This window comes from Ovis aries, chromosome 17 (genome assembly GCF_016772045.2).
Source record: "Ovis aries strain OAR_USU_Benz2616 breed Rambouillet chromosome 17, ARS-UI_Ramb_v3.0, whole genome shotgun sequence".
NCBI classification, from domain to species: domain Eukaryota; kingdom Metazoa; phylum Chordata; class Mammalia; order Artiodactyla; family Bovidae; genus Ovis; species Ovis aries.
This window is the reverse complement of record NC_056070.1, coordinates 71,452,538-71,473,132: the sequence shown is the minus strand read 5'-3', so window position 1 is coordinate 71,473,132 and position 20,595 is coordinate 71,452,538. Positions and strand designations below refer to the sequence as shown.

At 59.4% G+C, this 20,595-nt stretch overlaps 1 protein-coding gene across 4 annotated transcripts in view; it reads right to left on the bottom strand.

The window, feature by feature from the left end:
• Positions 1-9,080: 9,080 nt before the first annotated feature.
• The window catches only part of CABIN1 (calcineurin binding protein 1), a 75,512-nt gene continuing 63,997 nt past the window's right edge, over positions 9,081-20,595 (bottom strand). For all 4 annotated transcript variants that reach the window (XM_027956844.2, XM_042234152.1, XM_042234151.1 and 1 more), the window contains 8 exons: positions 16,310-16,473; positions 15,993-16,089; positions 14,900-15,574; positions 13,242-13,316; positions 11,757-12,003; positions 10,429-10,572; positions 9,493-9,719; positions 9,081-9,403 (listed from right to left, as the gene is read on the bottom strand). In XM_027956844.2, coding sequence (XP_027812645.2) covers positions 9,260-9,403; positions 9,493-9,719; positions 10,429-10,572; positions 11,757-12,003; positions 13,242-13,316; positions 14,900-15,574; positions 15,993-16,089; positions 16,310-16,473 — 1,773 coding nt within the window. In that variant the 3' untranslated portion in view covers positions 9,081-9,259. The remainder of the gene's footprint in view (positions 9,404-9,492; positions 9,720-10,428; positions 10,573-11,756; positions 12,004-13,241; positions 13,317-14,899; positions 15,575-15,992; positions 16,090-16,309; positions 16,474-20,595) is intronic.

Sequence of the window (20,595 nt, the reverse complement as noted above, 5' to 3'; positions counted from 1 at the left end):
GAAGAAGCACAGGCTGGAATCAAGATTGCCGGGAGAAATATCAATCACCTCAGATATGCAGATGACACCACCCTTATGGCAGAAAGTGGAGAGGAGCTAAAGAGCCTCTTGATGAAAGTGAAAGAGGAGAGTGAAAAAGTTGGCTTAAAGCTCAACATTCAGAAAACGAAGATCATGGCATCTGGTCCCGTCACTTCATGTGAAATAGATGGGGAAACAGTGGAAACAGTGTCAGACTTTATTTTGGGGGGCTCCAAAATCACTGCAGATGGTGACTGCAGCCATGAAATTAAAAGACGCTTACTCCTTGGAAGAAAAGTTATGACCAACCTAGACAGCATATTCAAAAGCAGAGACATTATTTTGCCGACTAAGGTCCATCTAGTCAAGGCTATGGTTTTTCCTGTGGTCATGTATGGATGCGAGAGTTGGTCTGTGAAGAAGGCTGAGTGCCGAAGAATTGATGCTTTTGAAGTGTGGTGTTGGAGAAGACTCTTGAGAGTCCCTTGGACTGCAAGGAGATCCAACCAGTCCATTCTGAAGGAGATCAGCCCTGGGATTTCTTTGGAAGGAATGATGCTAAAGCTGAAATTCCAGTACTTTGGCCACCTCATGAGAAGAGTTGACTCATTGGAAAAGACTCTGATTCTGGGAGGGATTGGGGACAGGAGAAGAAAGGGACGACCGAGGATGAGATGGCTGGATGGCATCACGGACTCGATGGACCTGAGTCTGAGTGAACTTCGGGAGCTGGTGATGGACAGGGAGGCCTGACGTGCTGCAATTCCTGGGGTCGCAAAGAGTCGGACACAACTGAGCGACTGAACTGAGCTGACTGAAAGACTTTTTCCAGTTGTCACGTATGGATGTGAGAATTGGACCATAAAGAAGGCTGAGCACCGAAGAACTGGTGCTTTTGAACTGTGGTATTGGAGAAGACTCTTGAGAGTCCCTTGGAGTGCAAGGAGCTCCAACCAGTCCATCCTAAAGGAGATCAGTCCTCAGTATTCACTGGAAGGACTGATGCTGAAGCTAAAGCTCCAATACTTTGGCCACCTGATGGGAAGAGCCATTGGAAATGACCCTGATGCTGGGAAAGATTGAAGGCAGGAGGAGAAGGGGACGACAGAGGATGGGATGGCTGGATGGCATCAACGACTCGACAGATGTGAGTCTGAGCAAACTCTGGTGAAGAAGGGATTCATAGGGCCTGGACTCCATCTGAGGCCTGCTCATGCTGATCATGCTCGGCCACCTTTCCAATGGGCTCTGAACTCCGCGTTTAGTGCCTATGAAGACAACAACAGAAGGGTAAGACCCCCTCCAGGCAGGGGAACCTTGAAGATCGTTGTAGGTTACTCATCGCCTAAGAGACAACACACACTAATCACCCCTTCCTCCAGACAGGCCGTAACGTTTTCTGTATCTATTGGAGTGTAACCTCGGGTTTATTGATTATTGGCTAATTGAGCACTTGAGCACAGAGCACGTGAATGATGGTGTTCTTGGGATTGTATTTTCCTTGGTTTATGTAAATCTCAAGGAATTTGGGGTGGTGGGTTCAGACATGTACACATGGGGTATAAAAGATTTCCACAAATGCTGGTTGGGGTCCTTGGCTAAGAGGAGACTCTGCCTCGGGCCGCCGGTGTAATAAACCGCACTTTACTATCTGCACTGTCCTTCTGAGTGAGTTTGTTTCCTGGAACGCGTGGCTACAACACTGGGAGATGGACAGGGAGGCCTGGCGTGCTGCAGTCCACGGGGTCGCAAAGAGTCGGTCACGGCGGAGCCAGTGAACGACAGCAGAGGCCTGCAGCCCAGGAGGCAGCCCCTCACACGGCTCTGAGAGACCGCTCCAAAGCAGCCGCGGGGAGGCCACCGTGTGTGTGACTTGGGGAAGGGTAGGCTCGTGCAATCAAGAACGTATTTTTACAGAGGCTTTTTTACTAGTCTCGTGAAGCCTTTGCTGGTCACAAGGAAGAGTCGTCACCATGAAGGGTTTAGAGCTTTTCTAGATATGAGGAGGTATAAGAACTGGGCTTATAAAGTCAGCTCCTGAATCCCTAACTCTCTGAAGACCTGTCCAGCCGGTTTCCTGGAGCACAGAGGGCCTGCCTCCTGCGCTCCACCCTGAGCTCCTTCAGCGGGTGTTGGAGGTCAGCTGCTGCTGGGGCGCATGGCTTAACCCTCGTGGAGGCAGATGCGAGCACCCTTGGCGAGGACCACTTTGAAGTAGGCAGGGCCCTCACGGTGATAAACTTGACCGTACTTTGGGAGGCATTTTGCAGGCACTTTGTGATCATTTTGTCCCACTCTGCTGGAAAGGCTCATTCCTAGGTGAGCTGTTACTGGAGTAAGTTTATCGACAGTAACCAGAGGGCTCTGGACCAGCTGTCTTACGCAGCGTGTGAAGGTCCGGGAAAATCCGCGCCTGTCCTCTCTTCCCATATCTACAGTTGCACTATCACGGCCACTGAACGCATACGGAACCGTATATTTGATCAACTGCTTCAGGTCAGCTAGTCATTATTTTTGCTGGAGGCTCAGTCACACATTTGGTAATATCAACACAAGAGACAGTTATCTTGTACAACGGGCAAAGAACAACTAACGTGGCTGGCAGTATTTTAAAGGGATAAGTAAGAATTAAGCCAGGAACTTCCATTAGGTGTAGCCCAGTATACTCTCAGGCCCTCTGACATCGTTAGGCTCTTTATCATTCAGGGGTGTTAGCCTCAGGCTCCCAGCCCAGCTTCCTAGTGTTACCAGGCTGGCTATCCTTAGTATAACCTAACTGCTTCCAAGATAAAGGAGGCCCTAAATCCGAAATGACCACAGCCTGGTTGTTTCATTCCTTGGCTAAATTTGCTTGTTGCTCCGACTGAGCTTGAGTGACTTAGAGGAAGATTCATATTATGGCTGGGGTCAGAGCAGGCATTCTTAATTGGCCAGCTGAGAGAATCCCACCTAGTGATATCAAGAGGAGCCCACAGGGGACTGAACTTTCTTTCTTCTAGAAAAAATTTCTAAGGGTCATCCAGTTAGAGCCTTGGAGTAGAGAAACCCACCAAGGTAGCCTAGAAGCACTAGACACAGGTGATTGGCCACAACCCAATACTTGGATTGACTTTTTAAAACTAGCATAGGATCGTGCTCGAGATAGAAAAGCGTTTGATTTATATGCAAAGGTCTAAGAAGTCAAGACAACATTATAAATGGTCATACAAGTCAGGTCCAGCGTCTTGGGTAAGCTGCCTACCTCTGATGTCACCTTCTTTTCGTCCTGGTCTAACTGTGAGTTCCTCTGTTTGAGCATCCTTTTAAGGTGAGTTTGCCATCAGCAGTCCTGTCTATAGACCAGTCCGCTGCAAGGGCCTGTAAAGAGGCAATTAACCCAAGGGTCAATTTCCCTTCATTTTCACTGCACATAAGCTAGTTAAGAGTAACTGATCGAAAGCCCTTCCACCCAGGTTGGAGACAGTCCTTTCTGGTGTACATAATCCCGTTTGGAGGTTGTGGGAATTGAGATTACTGAGATAAACTTCAGAAATAAAATTTAGAATGTCCTTTTAATCATTCAATTAACTTTCCATTAACATAGCATAACAGCAAGGAACTTATCTGGGAAGTGAGTCAGTAACTACAGACCTCTGTTAACAAAACTGGGATTTAACATTCATTGAAATGTTATCTTTTTCTCTCTAAAATTATTCTCATTTCTACCAAATATATTCACATTCAAACTAATTTGTTTGCAAAAATAAGTCTGAAAAAAAAAAGAAAAAAAATAAGTCTGATCTAAAAAAAAACAAAAAAACCTTGGCCTGAAATTTTATATAACTATAATTGATCATAGGGTTTTGCTTTACTGAAATTTTTTATGAGGACTGTCAGACTGAACTTCTTAAAAAAAAAACCAAACAGAACAAAACAAAAACCCTCTCAGGGCCAGGAAGGTCAGGCCAAGAGCTTATCACATGTCTCACCTACAGATCTAGGTGAATTCCTTCTTTTACAAGGTTGCCAAAATACCCTGAGATTTTTATACCTGATGGTGAGGTAGCTTACCTAATCTGTCTGTTAAAGCTGCTGGAAACCTGAGAGTTTACAAACTCTGGAGGGAGCCAATAGAGGAAAAAAAAGTTAAATATTTCAATTCTACTTACAAAAGTTTAATTTACCAAATTACTATAAGTCATAATTAGTTTGAAGGGAAGGTTTTCCTTACACCTGTAAAACAGATTCGGCCCAGTAACTTCTGATTAGAATTGATAAAGTAACTGGGTTACTGCTGTGCCATACCTCACTTGCAGACAATAACTAGGATTATGACTGACATTTGACCAGCACCTGTCAGAATTTTAGGAACTCCACATAAATTTTAAAATATCTATATTAGTAACATTTGCCATACACTATAACCTGAGAAGACTGTTGAGAGTCCCTTGGACTGCAAGGAGATCCAACTAGTCCATCCTAAAGGAGATCAGCCCTGGGATTTCTTTGGGAGGAATGATGCTAAAGCTGAAACTCCAGTACTTTGGCCACCTCATGCGAAGAGTTGACTCATTGGAAAAGACTCTGATGCTGGGAGGGATTGGGGGCAGGAGGAGAAGGGGACGACAGAGGATGAGATGGCTGGATGGCATCACTGACTCGATGGACGTGGGTCTGAGTGAACTCCGGGAGATGGTGATGGACAGGGAGGCCTGGCGTGCTGCGATTCCTGGGGTCGCAAAGAGTCGGACACGACTGAGCTGAACTGATGGCCGGAGAAGACTTACTGCTCATTTGACACTACTTCCCATGCAATGTAACATATCAGATGAAGCTAGTTTGTATCTCTTTTTGGGATGTTTCAGGAGGCTCTTCGAAGCACTCAAAGTTAGGGAGAGGTCAAAAAGACTTAGGAAACTTTGCAAAGAATATCAAAGGGGTTTAAAACACTCAGAGATAATCACAGGTCATTGTGAAACAAGTCATCACTTAACCAAAGTAACAATAAAAGATTTCAAAGGTAAATACAGAGCAGATTATCTAAAAGTAAAGAAATTACAATCTGTTATCAAGGGCAGTTCAACCTGTTAAGAAAACTTGTATCATGCACAAAATTCTTCTATTGGAGTCCACTTTCCAAAACTTTTCTGCAGATATCACTTATTTTGCCCATTCAAAAACAAACACCTCTTAGGTCAGACATCCTTCCTTTTCCCATAATAAAATGTAACCCCATTCCTCACGCCTCTTTACTGAAAACACATATCTTACTCTCCTTAGGCAACCATGAACTGACTTTATATTAGCATTCTGTAGATTGGTGAGCACAAATACCAACGATAGTTTCTAAAAAACATTTGCTTTCTTATAGAGAACATCTCAAGATGGCATCAAACATTCATTAACAGTCCAAGACACCTTTAGTTTCTCTGCAAGAGAAAGCCAGTTATCAGTAATTAATGTTGCCGTTATCATTTTATTTGGGAGTACCCTACCCATTAAGTAAACTTCCATCACTTAATTTAGCAGAACCCTAGAAATTCAATTTACCAAAATCTGGACAGACTAAAACATAATTACTCTTAACAGAGTTTAGTGAAAAGCTTTAACCCATTTACATTTTCTTTCCTAAAAAGTTTCTTCATATCAAGTAAATTTCCTTGCTGACAAAGTTGTAACAGCTATAATATTATTTTACTTAGCTTATATTAAAATAAACCTAGGCCAGATGATACGAGTATCAGTTCAGTTCAGTTGCTCAGTCGTGTCCGACTCTTTGCGACCCCAGGAATCGCAGCACGCCAGGCCTCCCTGTCCACGCCAGGCCTCCTTGTCCATCACCAACTCCTGGAGTTCACTCAGACTCACGTCCATCGAGTCTGTGATGCCATCCAGCCATCTCATCCTCGGTCGTCCCCTTCTTCTCCTGCCCCCAATCCCTCCCAGCATCAGAGTCTTTTCCAATGAGTCAACTCTTCGCATGAGGTGGCCAAAATACTGGAGCTTCAGCTCTAGCATCATTCCTTCCAAAGAAATCCCAGGGCTGATCTCCTTCAGAATGGACTGGTTGGATCTCCTTGCAGTCCAAGGGACTCTCAAGAGTCTTCTCCAACACCACACTTCAAAAGCATCAATTCTTCACAATGACTTCTTCACAGTCCAACTCTCACATCCATACATGACCACTGGAAAAACCAAAGCCTTGTCTAGACAGACCTTAGTCGGCAAAGTAATGTCTCTGCTTTTGAATATGCTATCTAGGTTGGTCATAACTTTTCTTCCAAGGAGTAAGTGTCTTTTAATTTCATGGCTGCAGTCACCATCTGCAGTGATTTTGGAGCCCCCCAAAATAAAGTCTGACACTGTTTCCACTGTTTCCCATCTATTTCCCATGAAGTGATGGGACCGGATGCCATGATCTTCGTTTTCTGAATGTTGAGCTTTAAGCCAACTTTTTCACTCTCCTCTTTCACTTTCATCAAGAGGCTCTTTAGCTCCTCTTCACTTTCTGCCATAAGGGTGGTGTCATCTGCATATCTGAGGTGACTGATATTTCTCCCGGCAATCTTGATTCCAGCTGTGTTTCTTCCAGTCCAGCATTTCTCATGATGTACTCTGCATAGAACTTCAATAAGCAGGGTGACAATATACAGCCTTGACGTACTCCTTTTCCTATTTGGAACCAGTCTGCAGTTCTAACTGCTGCTTCCTGACCTGCACACAGATTTCTCGACACAAGTCAGGTGGTCTGGTATTCCCATCTCTTTCAGAATTTTCCACAGTTTATTGTGATCCACACAGTCAAAGGCTTTGGCATAGTCAATAAAGCAGAAATAGATGTTTTTCTGGAACTCTCTTGCTTTTTCCATGATCCAGAGGATGTTGGCAATTTGATCTCTGGTTCCTCTGCCTTTTCTCAAACCAGCTTGAACATCAGGAAGTTCATGGTTCACGTATTGCTGAAGCCTGGCTTGGAGATACTTAATTTTATATTTGATGTTGATGAATGTATACATTTCTATATTAATTAGGCCAACAAACTTCACCATTAAATACCAGGTATAATTTAATATTGAATATTTCCCAGTTCCTGTGAACCTGAAATTCACTTAGCCTAATTTCTCTTGAAATTAGAATTTTCTGATTTGTAGGCGCTTACTTTTCTTTAGGCCAATTAAATTAGAGCTCACTTACAAATTAAACTTTATTAGAATTCTGAGCCATACATTCAGACACAGCAAGAGATCTAGCCTCGCTTGCTCAGCTTAGTCATGAATCAGGTATCTCAATACGAAACTCACCAGTATGTAAGAAGTATTTTTAAAGGCTTCATTCCCTGTCTTTCTTTCTTCAGTTTCACGATAAGGTAAGTGGTCCTGGGAGCTCTGATCTCAAGGCAACAGGGATGGAAAATCAGGTTCTCATTAGGACTTATTTCCTCGGGACTCCTGTTTTCAAGCTAAGTTTCTCTACTGGTTGGAATTAAACTGGTTGGGAGTCGGTTCCCGTCCAGCTGGCATGGTGTACTCAGCTGGCACAACGGAACGTTCATAAATTTTCGTAGGCACCGCCTTTTCTTTCTTTTAGTGGTTCTGAAAAGTTGGTCAAGCAGTTTAACAAGCGTTAACTGTGTAACTCGGATCAACCTAGACCGTCTTTCTGATCAGCGCAGCTACGTCCTCATCTAACCCTTCTAAAAGGTGGAGTCAAGCAAAGGATGATTGTGGTGATTAGAGAATGATGATTTGGGTGTCAAGCCAGAGTATTTCTTAGAAGGTTTTTTTTTTTCTCTCTCTCTTTCTCCTTTGCTGGGCAAAGGCAAACAGCAGGAGGTGGAAGAGTCGGGAAAGAAAGGAAAAAAAGGAGAAACAGCATCTGACCAAGCAGTTCAGAGAGAAGACACACGTAGAGGGAGTCAGTGACAGGCCGTTAGCAGCCTTTTTCGGTTCTGATATAGTTTCAAGAGAAGTTTCTAGATACCTGTCATCCATTGTCTGTTTGATCTTGTGGCCAGCTTTTTCTAACTGCAAGAAGATAAATTTTGGAATATTAAAGGAAGCCCAATCTGCTTGTTTTAGGTTGGGAATCTCCTTTAAGCACAACTTCCCCAGTTAAGTAGGTGTGCTCCTTGTGTTAACAGAGGCACCGGGTTAGCCTCTTAGCTAACCACACAAGTTTCCTGCAGCTGAGCCGCCCTGGTACCTGTTAACCAGCCCTCACCAGTCCTTTTCACGCAGCTGCGTGGGGTGGGGCGTGTATTCTCGGCACTGGGTAGGTATCCCCTGGTGTCTTTCAGCCAGACCCCCACCCCAGCATGCCCGCGTGTAGCTGACTCCAGGACGGGGGTCTGTGGACGAGCGGAGGGGGCGCTCTGGCTGCACAGAGAGGAGAGCTGGAGGGGAGGGCCAGGGGAGGCCAGGAGTGCACGGTGGGGGTGCCAGGGAGGGGAAGCAGCAGAGCCCTGCGGCCCCGGGAAGGGGCCCGAGTCAGGGCCAGCCCAGCGCCCTGGGTCCCCACGTGGCTCTGCCTGCACTGGGCTGCGGACCCTGGCAGTGCCCAGACTCTTGGGTGTCTGTCTTCTCAGGCTGGGGGAGGGGCACGGAGTGGCCCCCGAGAGGGAGGGGGCAGCAGGCAGCAGGGAGGGTCTCTGTGCTCCAGACGAGGCCCCGGGGCAGGCCGGGCCCCTCCAGCGTGTACGTCCCCAAGACGGACGGGCTCAGGGCGGGAGGATACGGCCAGCGCCACCCTGCTGCCGAGTTACAGACGCTTCCCTCTGTAACGAGGGGCCCCACGCTGCTGACTCACATTCAGGCCACAGCGCACGGGGCTGGTCCCGTCGGACGGGACGTGCAGTGTGGGGGGTGGTCAGTGCAGACCCGCGCTCTGGGTTCCCGCCACGCAGGGGTGCAGGCCAGCCCCTGTGCCTGGCCGGACCTTCCTGCACCCCGGCCCTGGAGCACATGGCCTCAGCCCTGTGCCCTGTCCAGGGGTGGGGGGCTGCCCTGCCTCGACGGTCCCCGGGAGAGAGGGCCCAGAAGCCCTGGACGGGGACCCCGCCCTGAGGGACAAAGAGGCTGAGGTGACCGTTTCATCTTTATTAGAAAAGCAACCAAAAAGAAAAGGGTCCTCTGCCGCCGTGACCCGGGCAGAGCCCGCAGAGCGTGGACACGGCCGCCCGGGCGGGGAGGGGCATGTTTACAAAGTCGACAGGCCATAAAAAAGGCCCTGCGGAGCTCCAGGGTGGGGCCGGGGCCGGGCCTCAGATATCCATGTAGTCCTCATCCTCGTCCGTCTCGCTCTCCAGAGAGGACTCCTGGCTCGACGTCTCCAGCACCTCCAGCGCCGGCTGGCACAGGCTCTCCTTCCGCACTGTGGCGGCCGACTGTGCAGACAGGATAGCCGACTGCGCCGGCCAGGCGGGCAGGGGTCAGCGGCGGCCCAGCCTCAGCCCACCCGCACCCCCCACCCAGGGCCCCCAGGACCCGCCATCACCTTCAGCTTCTGCTTGGTCTCCTCCGAGATGCTGCCTTTGGGCGAGAGCAGGGTCGGGGTGGGCGGTGTGACGGTGATCTCAGGAGGGAACTTGGTGGTGGACGAGGGGATGACCAACTTCGGCATGTTGGGCAGCAGGCGTGACTTGGCCCGGCCAGGCTCAGCCTTGCCGGGGGGGCCCTCAGGGCACGGGGCACTCCCGCCGCCGGGCGCCTCGGAGCTGGCCACTGCAGGGCAGACCCAAAAGGCTGAGTGGGGTCCGCGGCCTCACAGGCCAGCCCCTGTCCTTTGCTCCCCTCTGGCCGTGTTAGACCGCAGGGTGCTGGCTCCCAGGCTCCCAGGCCGCTTCCTGTCTCCCTGCCCTCCGCTGAGGGCCTGGCTCTGGCAGGCAGAAGCGGAGACGGGGGGCCCCCAGGAGCAGGGTGTCCACTGGGGGTCCCAGGGTGGAGGGGAGCCCCGAGCCACCCAGACCTCATCTGCTCTCACGTCCCAGAGCCCGCCCCGGCCCGCGTCCACATCCGCGTGCGCCCAGGAGCCGTAGGCTGGCTGGTGTCCACGCCCGTCCACCGCCCTGCTGCTTTAAAAGGAGAGGGAGCAGCCCTGCTGTCCCAAGAAGGGTTTGAGAGAGGCCCCGCCCCGTGGAGTCCCCGGGGGCCTGGCTGCTGAGAACTGGCTCTGATTCAGGCAGGGCCGTGGACGCGATGCCGCATGCCCTGCCCAGCCTGGCCCCCCGGCCGCCCTCCAGCTCCGTCTGGGCCAGGTGGCCTCGGCTTGGGCTCCGCACCACCCAAACCACTCCTGTCTGCAAGGCGGAGCGTTGGGGAGGGGGCTCGGGCACCCCTGCCTTTCTCATCTACCCCTGCCCTCGCCGTCTCCAGGGCCCTCTGCTGGGACGCCCCCGTCACCTGCTGGCCCCGGGGCGGTGCCGGGCCTTACCCTGGCTGCAGGCCGGCTGGGTGCCAGTTCGGGGGGTGGCCTCTGCCTCGGGGCCCTCAGGGGCCGTCTTCACATGCTCGCTGCCCCGAGGCTCCTGGGGCGGGAAGCCTGGGCCCTCTGTGCCTCCTGCTGGCTCTTCTGCCCCTGGGGGGACACAGAGCAGCCGTGGGGGACGTGCGCCCCCCCTCAGGACAGGGCTCCCCACCCGTACTGTGCCCGTGACCGTGACCTCCTCCGACACAATGGCCCGGGCGGCGCCAGGCTGTTAGCTGCTCGCCCGGACATGGACACCCAGTGAGCCCGACACCACAGGGCCCCACCCCAGTGCCCAGGAGTGGCTGCTGGACCTGAACGACCCAGCTGAGGATGGAGTGGGCTAAGTGGGCCCTCCTGCTAGGCTACACCTTTCGGACAAGGAGGAGGCTGGGAGTGTGCCCCCAGGCCCCCAGCCGGGACCTCCTGTCCTCCTCCTCCTCCTCCGGATGTCCCTGCCACGCCCGCCACGTCCCCAGGAGCGGGGGTTGCCAGCTGCCGCTCGCCCAGCCCTCGGCTCCAGCTCCTGAACGACGGGCCGGCCCTGCCTCTCGCTCTGATTGCCCGGCTGTTTCTGGGTTCCAGGGCCTAGTCCACACGTGGCAGAGGCAGGCACGACCCCTGGGGCGCCCGGAGCCACCCTGCTGGGCCTCGCAGGGCAGGCGGGGTGGCAGGCACCCTGCAGCCAGGGGCAGGAGCAGGTGGCAGAGCCGTGACAGAGGGCCCGGGGGCGTCTGCTCTGGGCCCTTCCGCAGTGGCCCCGTGCTGAGCTGTCCCCGCCAGGCTGGGCACACCCGTCCTCACACAGCTGTCCCAGGGGCCTGGCCAGCGACCCGCGGAGCTGCTCCGTCAGGGGCGGGGGCTTCCTAGCTGACTGCCGCCTCCAGGCGCCGGCCCAGGTGTGCGGAGCCGGCTGCGGAGCCGGCAGGGACAGGCGCAAGCGTGTGCGCACGCGTCCTGGCCGGCCGGGCTCCCCTGCCCGCCGTGGGTGGCGCTTCCCAGGGGCACCTGAGTATGGAAGGAACTGGGGCTTCCTCCTGCCCGCGGAGCCCCAGCCCCGCGTCCCCCAGCCCGTGGCTCGTCTTCGGGGGCGCAGACCGCCGAGAGGGCATGTGAATCTGGGGCCTGGACCCTGCACTCCGCTGAGCCTCCGTGGGAGGAGGAACACGGCGGGCAGGGGGTGGAGACGGCACTCGGGGGTCACTGGACGGGAGGCGCCCACATCTCTGTGCAGCGACAGGCCTGCCGTGGGGACCGGGCCTGCTGTGGCCCCTGGGTGGAGGGCACGGACTCACCTGGGCGCAGGGAGGACGTGCTGGGGGCGGCCTCAGGCCTGTGCGGCCGCGGGGGCCCGGGGTCTTTGGCCGGGTCTGGGGTGGAGGCAGTGGCCGATGCGGGCCGAGGCTTGGCGTGGCCGTCGTTGGGCCGCGGCGGGGCATCCGCTGGCGTTGATTCAGGGGCTGCGGGGGCTGTGGCCGCGGGGAAGACATTCTCTCGGGTGTCCTTGGGATGCTTCGGGGTGGTGGGCATGTCCCCTGCCGCCTGGGGGGGCAGAGTGGGGGTGAGGGGGCACACCCTGCCGGTGTCGGGGGCTGCTGGGGGCCCAGGGCTCCGCCTGAGGACATCCAGGGCACGGCAGAGGGGCCCCAGGCTGGCCGGGACCTGCACCCTGCCATTGCTGGGTGCCAGCCGGGAGGACCGTGCAGCCGCGAGCCGGGGCACAGAGGCACCCCAGGCGGCGGCTGCAGCACCGGCCAGGCCTGGAGGGTGACCTCCCGAGGCCACTGGCGGGAAGGGCCTGAGTGCGGGGGTGACGCGGGCTCTGCTGGAGGCGGCTCCCGGGCTCAAGGCTGCGGCCCCAGAGCCCCCTGCACAGCCCTTCGGCCCTCCGGGGCCTCCCGCCCACGGGCACACAGCTCCCTGCTCGTCCGAAGCCCCCCACTTCGGGGGTGACAGCCACAGCTCTGTGCAGGCAGCTGCGAGGTAGGGCGGGGCCCCGCACGGTGCCCAGCGGCAGAGCCCCAGCCCCGGGCCCACCGTCCTCTCTGAATCAACAGGGCGGGGGCGGGGGGGAAGCTGGCCCAAGGCTGCAGGAGCTTCAAGCCTCCTGGGGGCACCTGGCACCCCACCCTGACCTCATCTCTCCTGATATCTGCTCCCCAGGAGATGCCCCGTCCCTGGGTCCATGGGGGTGGACGCCCTGCCACTCCAGTGGACCTCCAGTGGGAGGACAGGCGAGACAGGACCTGTCTTCTGAGGGCAGAAGGTGAGAGTGCAGTCCCCACCCTCCTGCTGCTGGGGCGGGGTGGAGTGGCCAGGCCAGCCCTGGGGACTGAGAGGCCACACCGACCCCACGACAAGTACCCGACCCTGGACCCGGCGACCAGCCTGTGGCCAGCTCCACCTTCCGGGGTCACCTGAGCTGGCCCTGCCCCAGCCCGGCAGCCCCCCAGCCAGCTGCAGGGGTCTTCCCAGACAAAGGGAGGAGGCTGGACAGAGGCTGGGCCCCGCCTGTGGGTGCCTGCCGGCCCACCCCAGGGCCACCTCCGTGCCAAGGAGCCGCCTCTGCAGGCGAAGCTGCGGGGGTGATGGGACCCTCACGCTGCCCGCACTCAGCGCTGGGGTCTGGGCCCCACCCTGGGTCCCTCCCTCAGGGCCCAAGGCTCAGCTGCCTGCCACCCGCCTGCCCTGGGGCCCCCAACCATGGGGACAGTCCTGTCCTGCAGCCTGGGGCCTCGCGCCCCGCACCAGGCGGCTGGCACGGGTGGGGCCACGCTTACCTGCCTCTGGGCGGCGGCCCCGAGGTGGGCCTGACAGAACTTCACGGCCTGCTCCAGGGCGGCCTCCTCGTCCACCTGAGCAAAGACACGCCCGTGGTCAGCAGGCCTCAATGACAGCTCCCAGGACGAGCCCCCCACGCTGCTCCCGGGGGACCCCAGCCCCACCCCGGGCCCCAGCCCCCAGGGCGGCTGCTCGGGGACCAGCTGGCCACGCCGCGTTCACGTCTGTGGCCGCGGGACTTCACCCTCGGGGGCGGAGACTGAGGGGGGCCTGGGAGACAAGCTGCCCCCTCGACCCCCTGGAATGTGGGTGGTGGGCCGGGCTGAGGGAGCCCAGGGGACAGTGAGGTGGGCGAGAGGCAGAGGGGGGCGGGCCTGGGGGTGGCCCTGGGTGGAGGAGACACCAGCCTGGGGTGGGGAAAGGGCCCGCCCTTGCTTGCAGGAAACCCAGGGCTTATGTTTCCTAGTTTATCAGCAACAACAAAAAAGTCACTGCTGATGCTTGAGAGGGGATGATAAAACAGTTTCACCAGCGCCGGTACACGTGGACAGGACCCCGGAGCGGGGCGGGCCCGACCCAGGAGGGGGGCGGACCTGAGGCAGGAGGGAGGTGGACACAGCCCTGGAGGGGGCTGTCTGGGAGCTCACCCTGTGCCCACCTGACACTGCCTGGGGCTCTTCCTGTGGAAAGAACTTATTTTTCTCTAATTAGAGGAAAAATAAAAACCTATGCCTGAGGGACTAAAAAACACAGCAGACAGCAGAAAGAGAGAGGTGGCAGGGCCTCCCCACACCAGGCCTGACGAGGCTTCCGCAAGGCGGTCTCCTCTCCTTTGAGAATAGTTACAGACGTTCGGAACAGCGTTGTCTTTTCCAGTACACCTTTCCCCTGCTTTCCCGAGGTACAGTTAAGTAAAACTGTAACATGTTTGTGGAAAAGGCAATGGTACCCCACTCCAGTGTTCTTGCCTGGAAAACCCCATGGATGGAGCAGCCTGGTGGGCTGCCGTCTATGGGGCTGCACAGAGTCGGACACGACTGAAGCGACTCAGCAGCAGTAACGTGAACTCTCTGGGGTTCAGAGTAGGACACCTCGGGTGGCCGGGGACGACCGGACGCCCACCCTCGGGGCCTGGCAGGGAATGACCGGACGTCCACCCTCGGGGCCTGGCGGGGAATGACCGGATGCCCACCCGTGGGGCCTGCAGGGATTGACTGGACGCCCACCCGTGGGGCCTGCAGGGATTGACTGGACGCCCACCTGCGGGGCCTGGCGGGGAACAACCGGACGCCCACCCTTGGGGCCTGGCAGGGAATGACCAGGTGCCCACCCGTGGGGCCTGACCAGATGCACACCCTCGGGGCCTGGCGGGGAATGACCGGATGCTCACCCGTGGGGCCTGCAGGGATTGACTGGACGCCCACCCTCGGGGCCTGGTGGGGAATGACTGGACGCCCACCCTCGGGGCCTCCGGGAATGACTGGATGCCCACCTGCAGGGCCTGCAGGGATTGACTGGACGCCCACCCTTGGGGCCTGGCGGGGAATGACCGGACGCCCGCCCGTGGGGCACCAAGGATGGCGCCACCAGCAGGGACCACGGGGCACCGCCTGACGAGCACCCTGAGGCCTCCGGGGGCCCGCCCGCGGCCACCCACCTGCTTGAGGAGCATGTAGGTCTCTGACATGACCCTCTCGATGCGGCCCAGGTCGCAGGCCACGCCTTTCTGGCCCTGCTGCCACACGCGGTAGGCGTCCAGCAGGAGCGTCTTGCCGGACTCCGTGTCCTCCAGGAGCTTCCTCTTGCGGCTGGGCCGTGGGGGCGCCTCCTCGGGGTGGGTGCCTGGCCTGGGCCCGGGGGCGGGAGCGGGGGCCTGGGCGGCGGCAGGCGGGGCTGGGGCAGGCGGGCCGGGCGGCCGGGAGCTGATGCTGAGCTCCTCCAGGGACAGCTCGGTGGGCCGGCTCTCGGGGCCCCGGTCCCTTGGGGGGCAGCCTGGCTGCAGGGGTGGCGGCCCCCGCTCGGAGTCCACACCTCGGGCGGTGGCGTCCCCCGTGTCCATGGGCTCGGCGGGGCCGGCCCGGGGGCTCTCCTTGTCCTTGCGCTCCCCGGCCTGGTCTGCGCCCTCCCCCGCGTCCGTGGCCATGGGCCGGTGGTTGAGGGGGCCTGCTTTGCCCCCTGGCTCGGCACCTGGCCCTGAGCCGTCGGCCAGAGGGGGCTTCTTGGGGTGCGGGAGACCCTCCTTGTCGTCCTCGGGACTGGCCCTGTGGGAGACGTCTGTGGTCATCCTGGCTCCAGGGAAGCCGCAGGCCTTGGGCCCGAGGCGTTCCGACCCCTACGAGGAAAGCGATGGTTAGAGGCGCAGTCTCTGGTGTTCCCTGCCCCCACACACCGGCTGTGCCCACCGAGGCCACTCCGGTCCTGCCCATCTGCCCGCTGATCAGGGCTGGCGCCACAGCACTGCCTGCAGGGGCCCTGCCACTGAGGAGCAGCCGCCCTGCCCTGCCGGCAGGTGTGCTGGCTGCAGAGACGAGCCCACCCAGGGCCCCCACCAGGGCCCAGTCAGGCTCGCTGGGCAGGGGGCATGGTGGCCGGACAGCCCTGGCTCACGGCCACCCCCATGCTAGGGTGGCCACTGGCCTCCGGGTGCCCAGCCATGAAGAGACGGTGAGCACAGCTCCTGGAGGGGGGCTGGCTGGGTGAGGGCGTGGGCTGAGGGTCCCTTGGATGGCGTTGGTGGGCAGGGTGCGTACCTCCGTGAGCTCGCTCAGCGTGTCCTCCAGCACCTTCACCGTGAGGATGAAGGCCCGCTGTGCCAGGACCTGGCGGTCAGCATCTCGCAGATACTTCCTGCAGTGTGCGGGGGAGGCCACGCGTCACAGCCACGCAGCAAGGGCAGTCCGTGCCCCTCTGCTCCCAAAGTGTTCCCGGGGCCTCCTTCCGCACACCCAGCACTGTGTGTCCCGGGTGCCTGGGGCTGAGGCTGAGCCCCAGGGGTGGGGGTGGGCTGGGCCCGCCACTCTTGGCGGTCACCCGGGACTCTGGCTGACCGCGGCGGGGCTGCACTCACTTGCCCTGGTCCGGGGTGCGCTGCAGCATGGAGGAGACCTTGAGCAGGGTGCCGTGGTCCCGCAGCTGGGCCAGCACCTTGAGCAGCAGCACGACGGAGCGGTTCATGTGCCAGGCGAAGCTGCCCGGCCGGTCGATCTCGTCCACGGGGATCCGCCAGATGCCCTGAGGAGCGGACCGGGCGGGCGTGAGAGGAGGGCCCCGCGGATGGGGCGGAGGACACGCGCACGGTTCTGCGCCCCCTCTTTGGAGAGCTGGCACCGGCTCTCTGCTGACCCAGTCGTCCCCCCAGGGAAGCACGCAGGGTGCGCCCATGTCCAATGGCAGGACCGGGAGACGCCCAGGCCCACGAGGCTCCCCATGGGTGCTGACCACATAGGAGTGGACGGCGCGGGGGGGACCTGCTCCTAGCGGGAAACCGCCGTGAACCGTGGCAGGTGGGCAGGCCAGGCAAGCCCCAGGCCTGGCCGTCCACAGTGCTCCGTCCAGCAGTGCCTGGAGACTCTCGAGGGCCCCCCAAGAGTGACAGGCCGCTCCCGGGGATGCTGGATGCCGTCTTCCCTCAACACGTCTGCCCAGTGTTCTGGTGCAGCTGGGACCCCTTCCACTTCCCTCCTGGCTGACCCCACTGTCTGCCGGCTGGGTGGGAGCGCCCCCGCAGACCCTGTGCTGTGCTTGGCCCCAGGCAACACCCGGAGCAGAGCCAGCACCCCCAGTGTTGCTCCCATGGCGACCCCCCACCAGCACGGGGGACGTCCCCCCACAGTCAAGGGGGGACGATGGCCAGCACAGCTGAGGGGGTGCAGTGAACAGAAAAAGCGCACGCCTCTGAGCTGCCCCGGGCTGTGCTGGACCTTAGGAACTGCGTCTCTGGGGCAGGCTCCCAGGCCGGCCCCACGGCCAACACCCTGGAGAAACTCCTGCCCAGGAAGGATGGCACCATGAGCCCCAGTGCTGCCTCCTGTGTGTGGGGCCCAAGGTGCCGTGTCCCGGGGAACCGGGCGACTGCCCACGGCACCCCGTCCTGCTCCAGCAGTCCCGGGGCCGGGTTGGGGGAAAGCCAGGCTACCCCCCACCCCGAGCCTTCTAGGCAAGCGAAGAGCTCCACACCCTCAGGGCCGAGTCCTGCACCCTGCAGCCTGGCCACCGGCCCTCAGTGGACGTGGGGGGTCCTTCCGGAGAAGGCCGAGTGGCCAGCCCTGAGCCGCCTGACAAGCACCATCGGCCAACATGGGGCCGGGGTCCCAATGCTGCGTTTCCTACCAGCGGGCGCAGCTTCTGCAGCAGCTCCGGGGAGCAGTGCCCCTGAGGTGCAACAGCAGGGGCTAGAAGGGCATCGCGGGCAGCCGCGTGAGACCCAGGAAGGGCCCGTGCCCCCCCATCCCCCTGCAGGCATCCCGGTGGTCCCTGCTGCAGTCTGCACGGGGCCAGTGATGGAGACACACTTGGGGTGGGGGGAGAGAGGTGTGCGAGGTGAGCCAGGACGCGCGCAGACGCTCCGTGGAGGGCACAGCATCACGGGGGGTGGGGTTGGCCTCCTGCCACTGCTGCCAGCCCACAGGGTCATCGCAGGCAGTGAGGGCCTCGATGAGGACACTTGCCAGGTGGCCCAAGCAGTCGCCTGCCGCCCACCTGGTCACGTGGTGGCGGTGACTGTCCATCTCGCCCTCCCAGGCTGCCCTCCCAGGCTGCCCTCCCCTCTCCCGCTTCCCACACGCTGCTCCTCCTAGCGGGGCCTGCTCAGTCTGGGGCGTCACCATCACGACTCTGGGCGCACGGCTTGGCTGGACCTGCTCTCGGTGGTGGCGGGGAGCCGAGGTCAGCAAGGGGCAGGCAGCCTGGAGGCCACAGCCCTGACCCAGCTTTCTGGGGTGGGGGCAGCCCCCCGGGACAGGCCTGATTCCCCTCCCCTCATACAAGGGCTCTTCCCTACAAACCCCACGCTGGATAAGGACACGCAGGCGGTACGTTAAGACCAGCAACTTCAGAAAGTCAGGAGGTAAAAACAAGTCAGGCAGAGTGCACAGAAGGTCAGGAGGAAAGCAGCTACCGCAAGCCCTGGGCAGATTGTGGGGCCTCAGGCGGGCAGGTGGTGAGCAAGCCCATAGGCCCGCCTCCGCCTCCATGGGCTATGCTGAGCTGCGCATCTGGGAAGGATGAGCCTCCCAGGGCGGGGCGGGAGCGCCTCCCACGGGAGCCCCTGAGAGATGGGGAGCCCCCAAGTGACCGGGCACCAGGCGAGGACGCCACGTGCAGGGGGGGAGGGAAGCGGCCACGTCTCGCCTCTCCTGCAGCGGAGGCCCCCGGACCCACCCAGAGAGGGCTGCATGCAGGCCCCGGGGAGGCAGGGGGCACGCTGGGACCAAGGGAAGGGTGTGCGCAGCAGGGCCTGACAGAAGACCCGGATGCGCTTGGGGGCCCAAGGGACAGGCTGGAGCAGGACGGCGGGGAGCCAGACCCCCACCAAGGGTGGCGGCGCTGGTGGGGCTGGAGGCCACGGCTCGCCCCGTGTGGGCACTGAGGAGTGGGGGGAGGGGGTTCAGCGGCGGCCTCAGCGTGCCCAGAGCTCGCCCATGTGCCCGGCAGCTCCTCTGCGGGATCTCAGCTGACCCTGCTGCCCACCGCTGAGGCTCCAGGCTGCCGGCGGGCAGATGAGGTCACTGAGACCGACCACAACCGCCTACTGGATAATTCATGGATCCCCGGATTCTAGGCCTGGCGTAATGCATGTGCTTAGCAGTTCAGTCGTGTCTGAATCTTGGCGACCCCATGGGCTGCAGCCCGCCAGGCTCCTCTGTCCATGAGGATTCTCCAGGCAGGAATACTGGAGTGGGTTGCCATGCCCTCCTCCAGAGGATCTTCCCGACCCAGGGACTGAACCCCGGTCTCCCACATTGTAGGCGGCTTCTTTCCTGTCTCAGCCACCAGGGAAGCCCAAGAATACTGGCGTGGGTCATCTCCTTTCCAAGGAATCTTGCCCACCTAGGAATAAGAAACTGAGGTTTTCCTGCATTGCAGGCGGATTCTTTACCAGCTGAGCTACCAGGGAAGCCCCAGGCGCTTAACACGAGCTCCTGAACCCTCCCTGTAGCCCAGAGCTGGGCACCTTCCTGCTGCTCTTGAGGAAAGTGGGCCGAAGCAGCTGACCACGGACAGGCAGTCCGCTCTCAAGGGCTGCTGGGAAGCGAGGCCTGGAGGTGGGTCTCCGGGAGGGGACGGACGGGAGAGGCCCCCCTGGGCATGGGGCACTGCTGAAGCCCACAGCTCAGCCTGAGACCAGCACACCAGGGTCTGAGGAGAGCCTCTTCCTGGAGGGGCCGGGTTCCTCTACCCCCACCCCGGAGTTCCTGGCTGGCTGGCCGGTCCACACCTCCCTAGATGCCTCAGCGTGGGCCACTGAGGAGTGCAGCTCCCTGGGCAGAGGAGGGTGGCCGGAACGGCCTCTCCATGGGGCCCAGGGCCGGCTCTGAGCCAGACAGACGGGAGGCAGCAACTGAGACCTGTCCCGGCCCTCACAGCAGACCCACCAGCTGGGCCGCCACTCAGGATCCCAGGCCTCGGGGTCATTCCGGGGCCCCGGGCCCACCTGTTGCCTTCACGGACCCTGTCCTTCAGTCAAGGCCCCTCCACTCCAAGGGTGGAGACAGAGCCTCCCCTGGGAAAGCAGGCAGCCGGGAAACGCCAGGGCAGGAGAGCAGGCCGCTTGACACACAGCCCGAGCCAAGCTCAGCCCCGGGGGCCAGGCTCCTCTGCGAGGGGGGCATAGCGAGGCTCAGGCCGTGGGGGGCTGAGTGGAGACCCAGACTCGCCCCGTGTCCACACCAGCAGGGACAGTCGGAGCAAGGTGTGCAAGGTGCAACCGTGTGCAAGGTGGCCCAGGACCCTGGGGTGGGATTGGGACCGGGGCGCCGGGGCCAGATTCCTGGCCCGGGCTCTGCGCGCCTGCCCTGGACACTCACAAAGGACCAAGAAGTCAGCAGCGCGGCCTGTGACTTACAGAGAATCGGGGCCGCAGGGAACCAGGCAGTGACACCCAGTCACTTCAGTCTCCGGCCGGGGCGGACAGCGTGTGGGGAAGCCAGGGGCCTCCGCAGCGCCCCGAGAGCCTCAGAGGCTTCCTGACCAAGCCCCGGGGCCCCGGTGCGGGCCAGTCCTCCAGCTCAGGCTGCTGGCTCCTCCCACTGGCCCCACTGCCGCATGCACGGGATGCGGCTGTGCCCCAGGCACCCGCGTGGCTCTAACAGGTGGGTAGGGGGAGAGGAGCCGCACTGGGAGCACCAGGAAGGC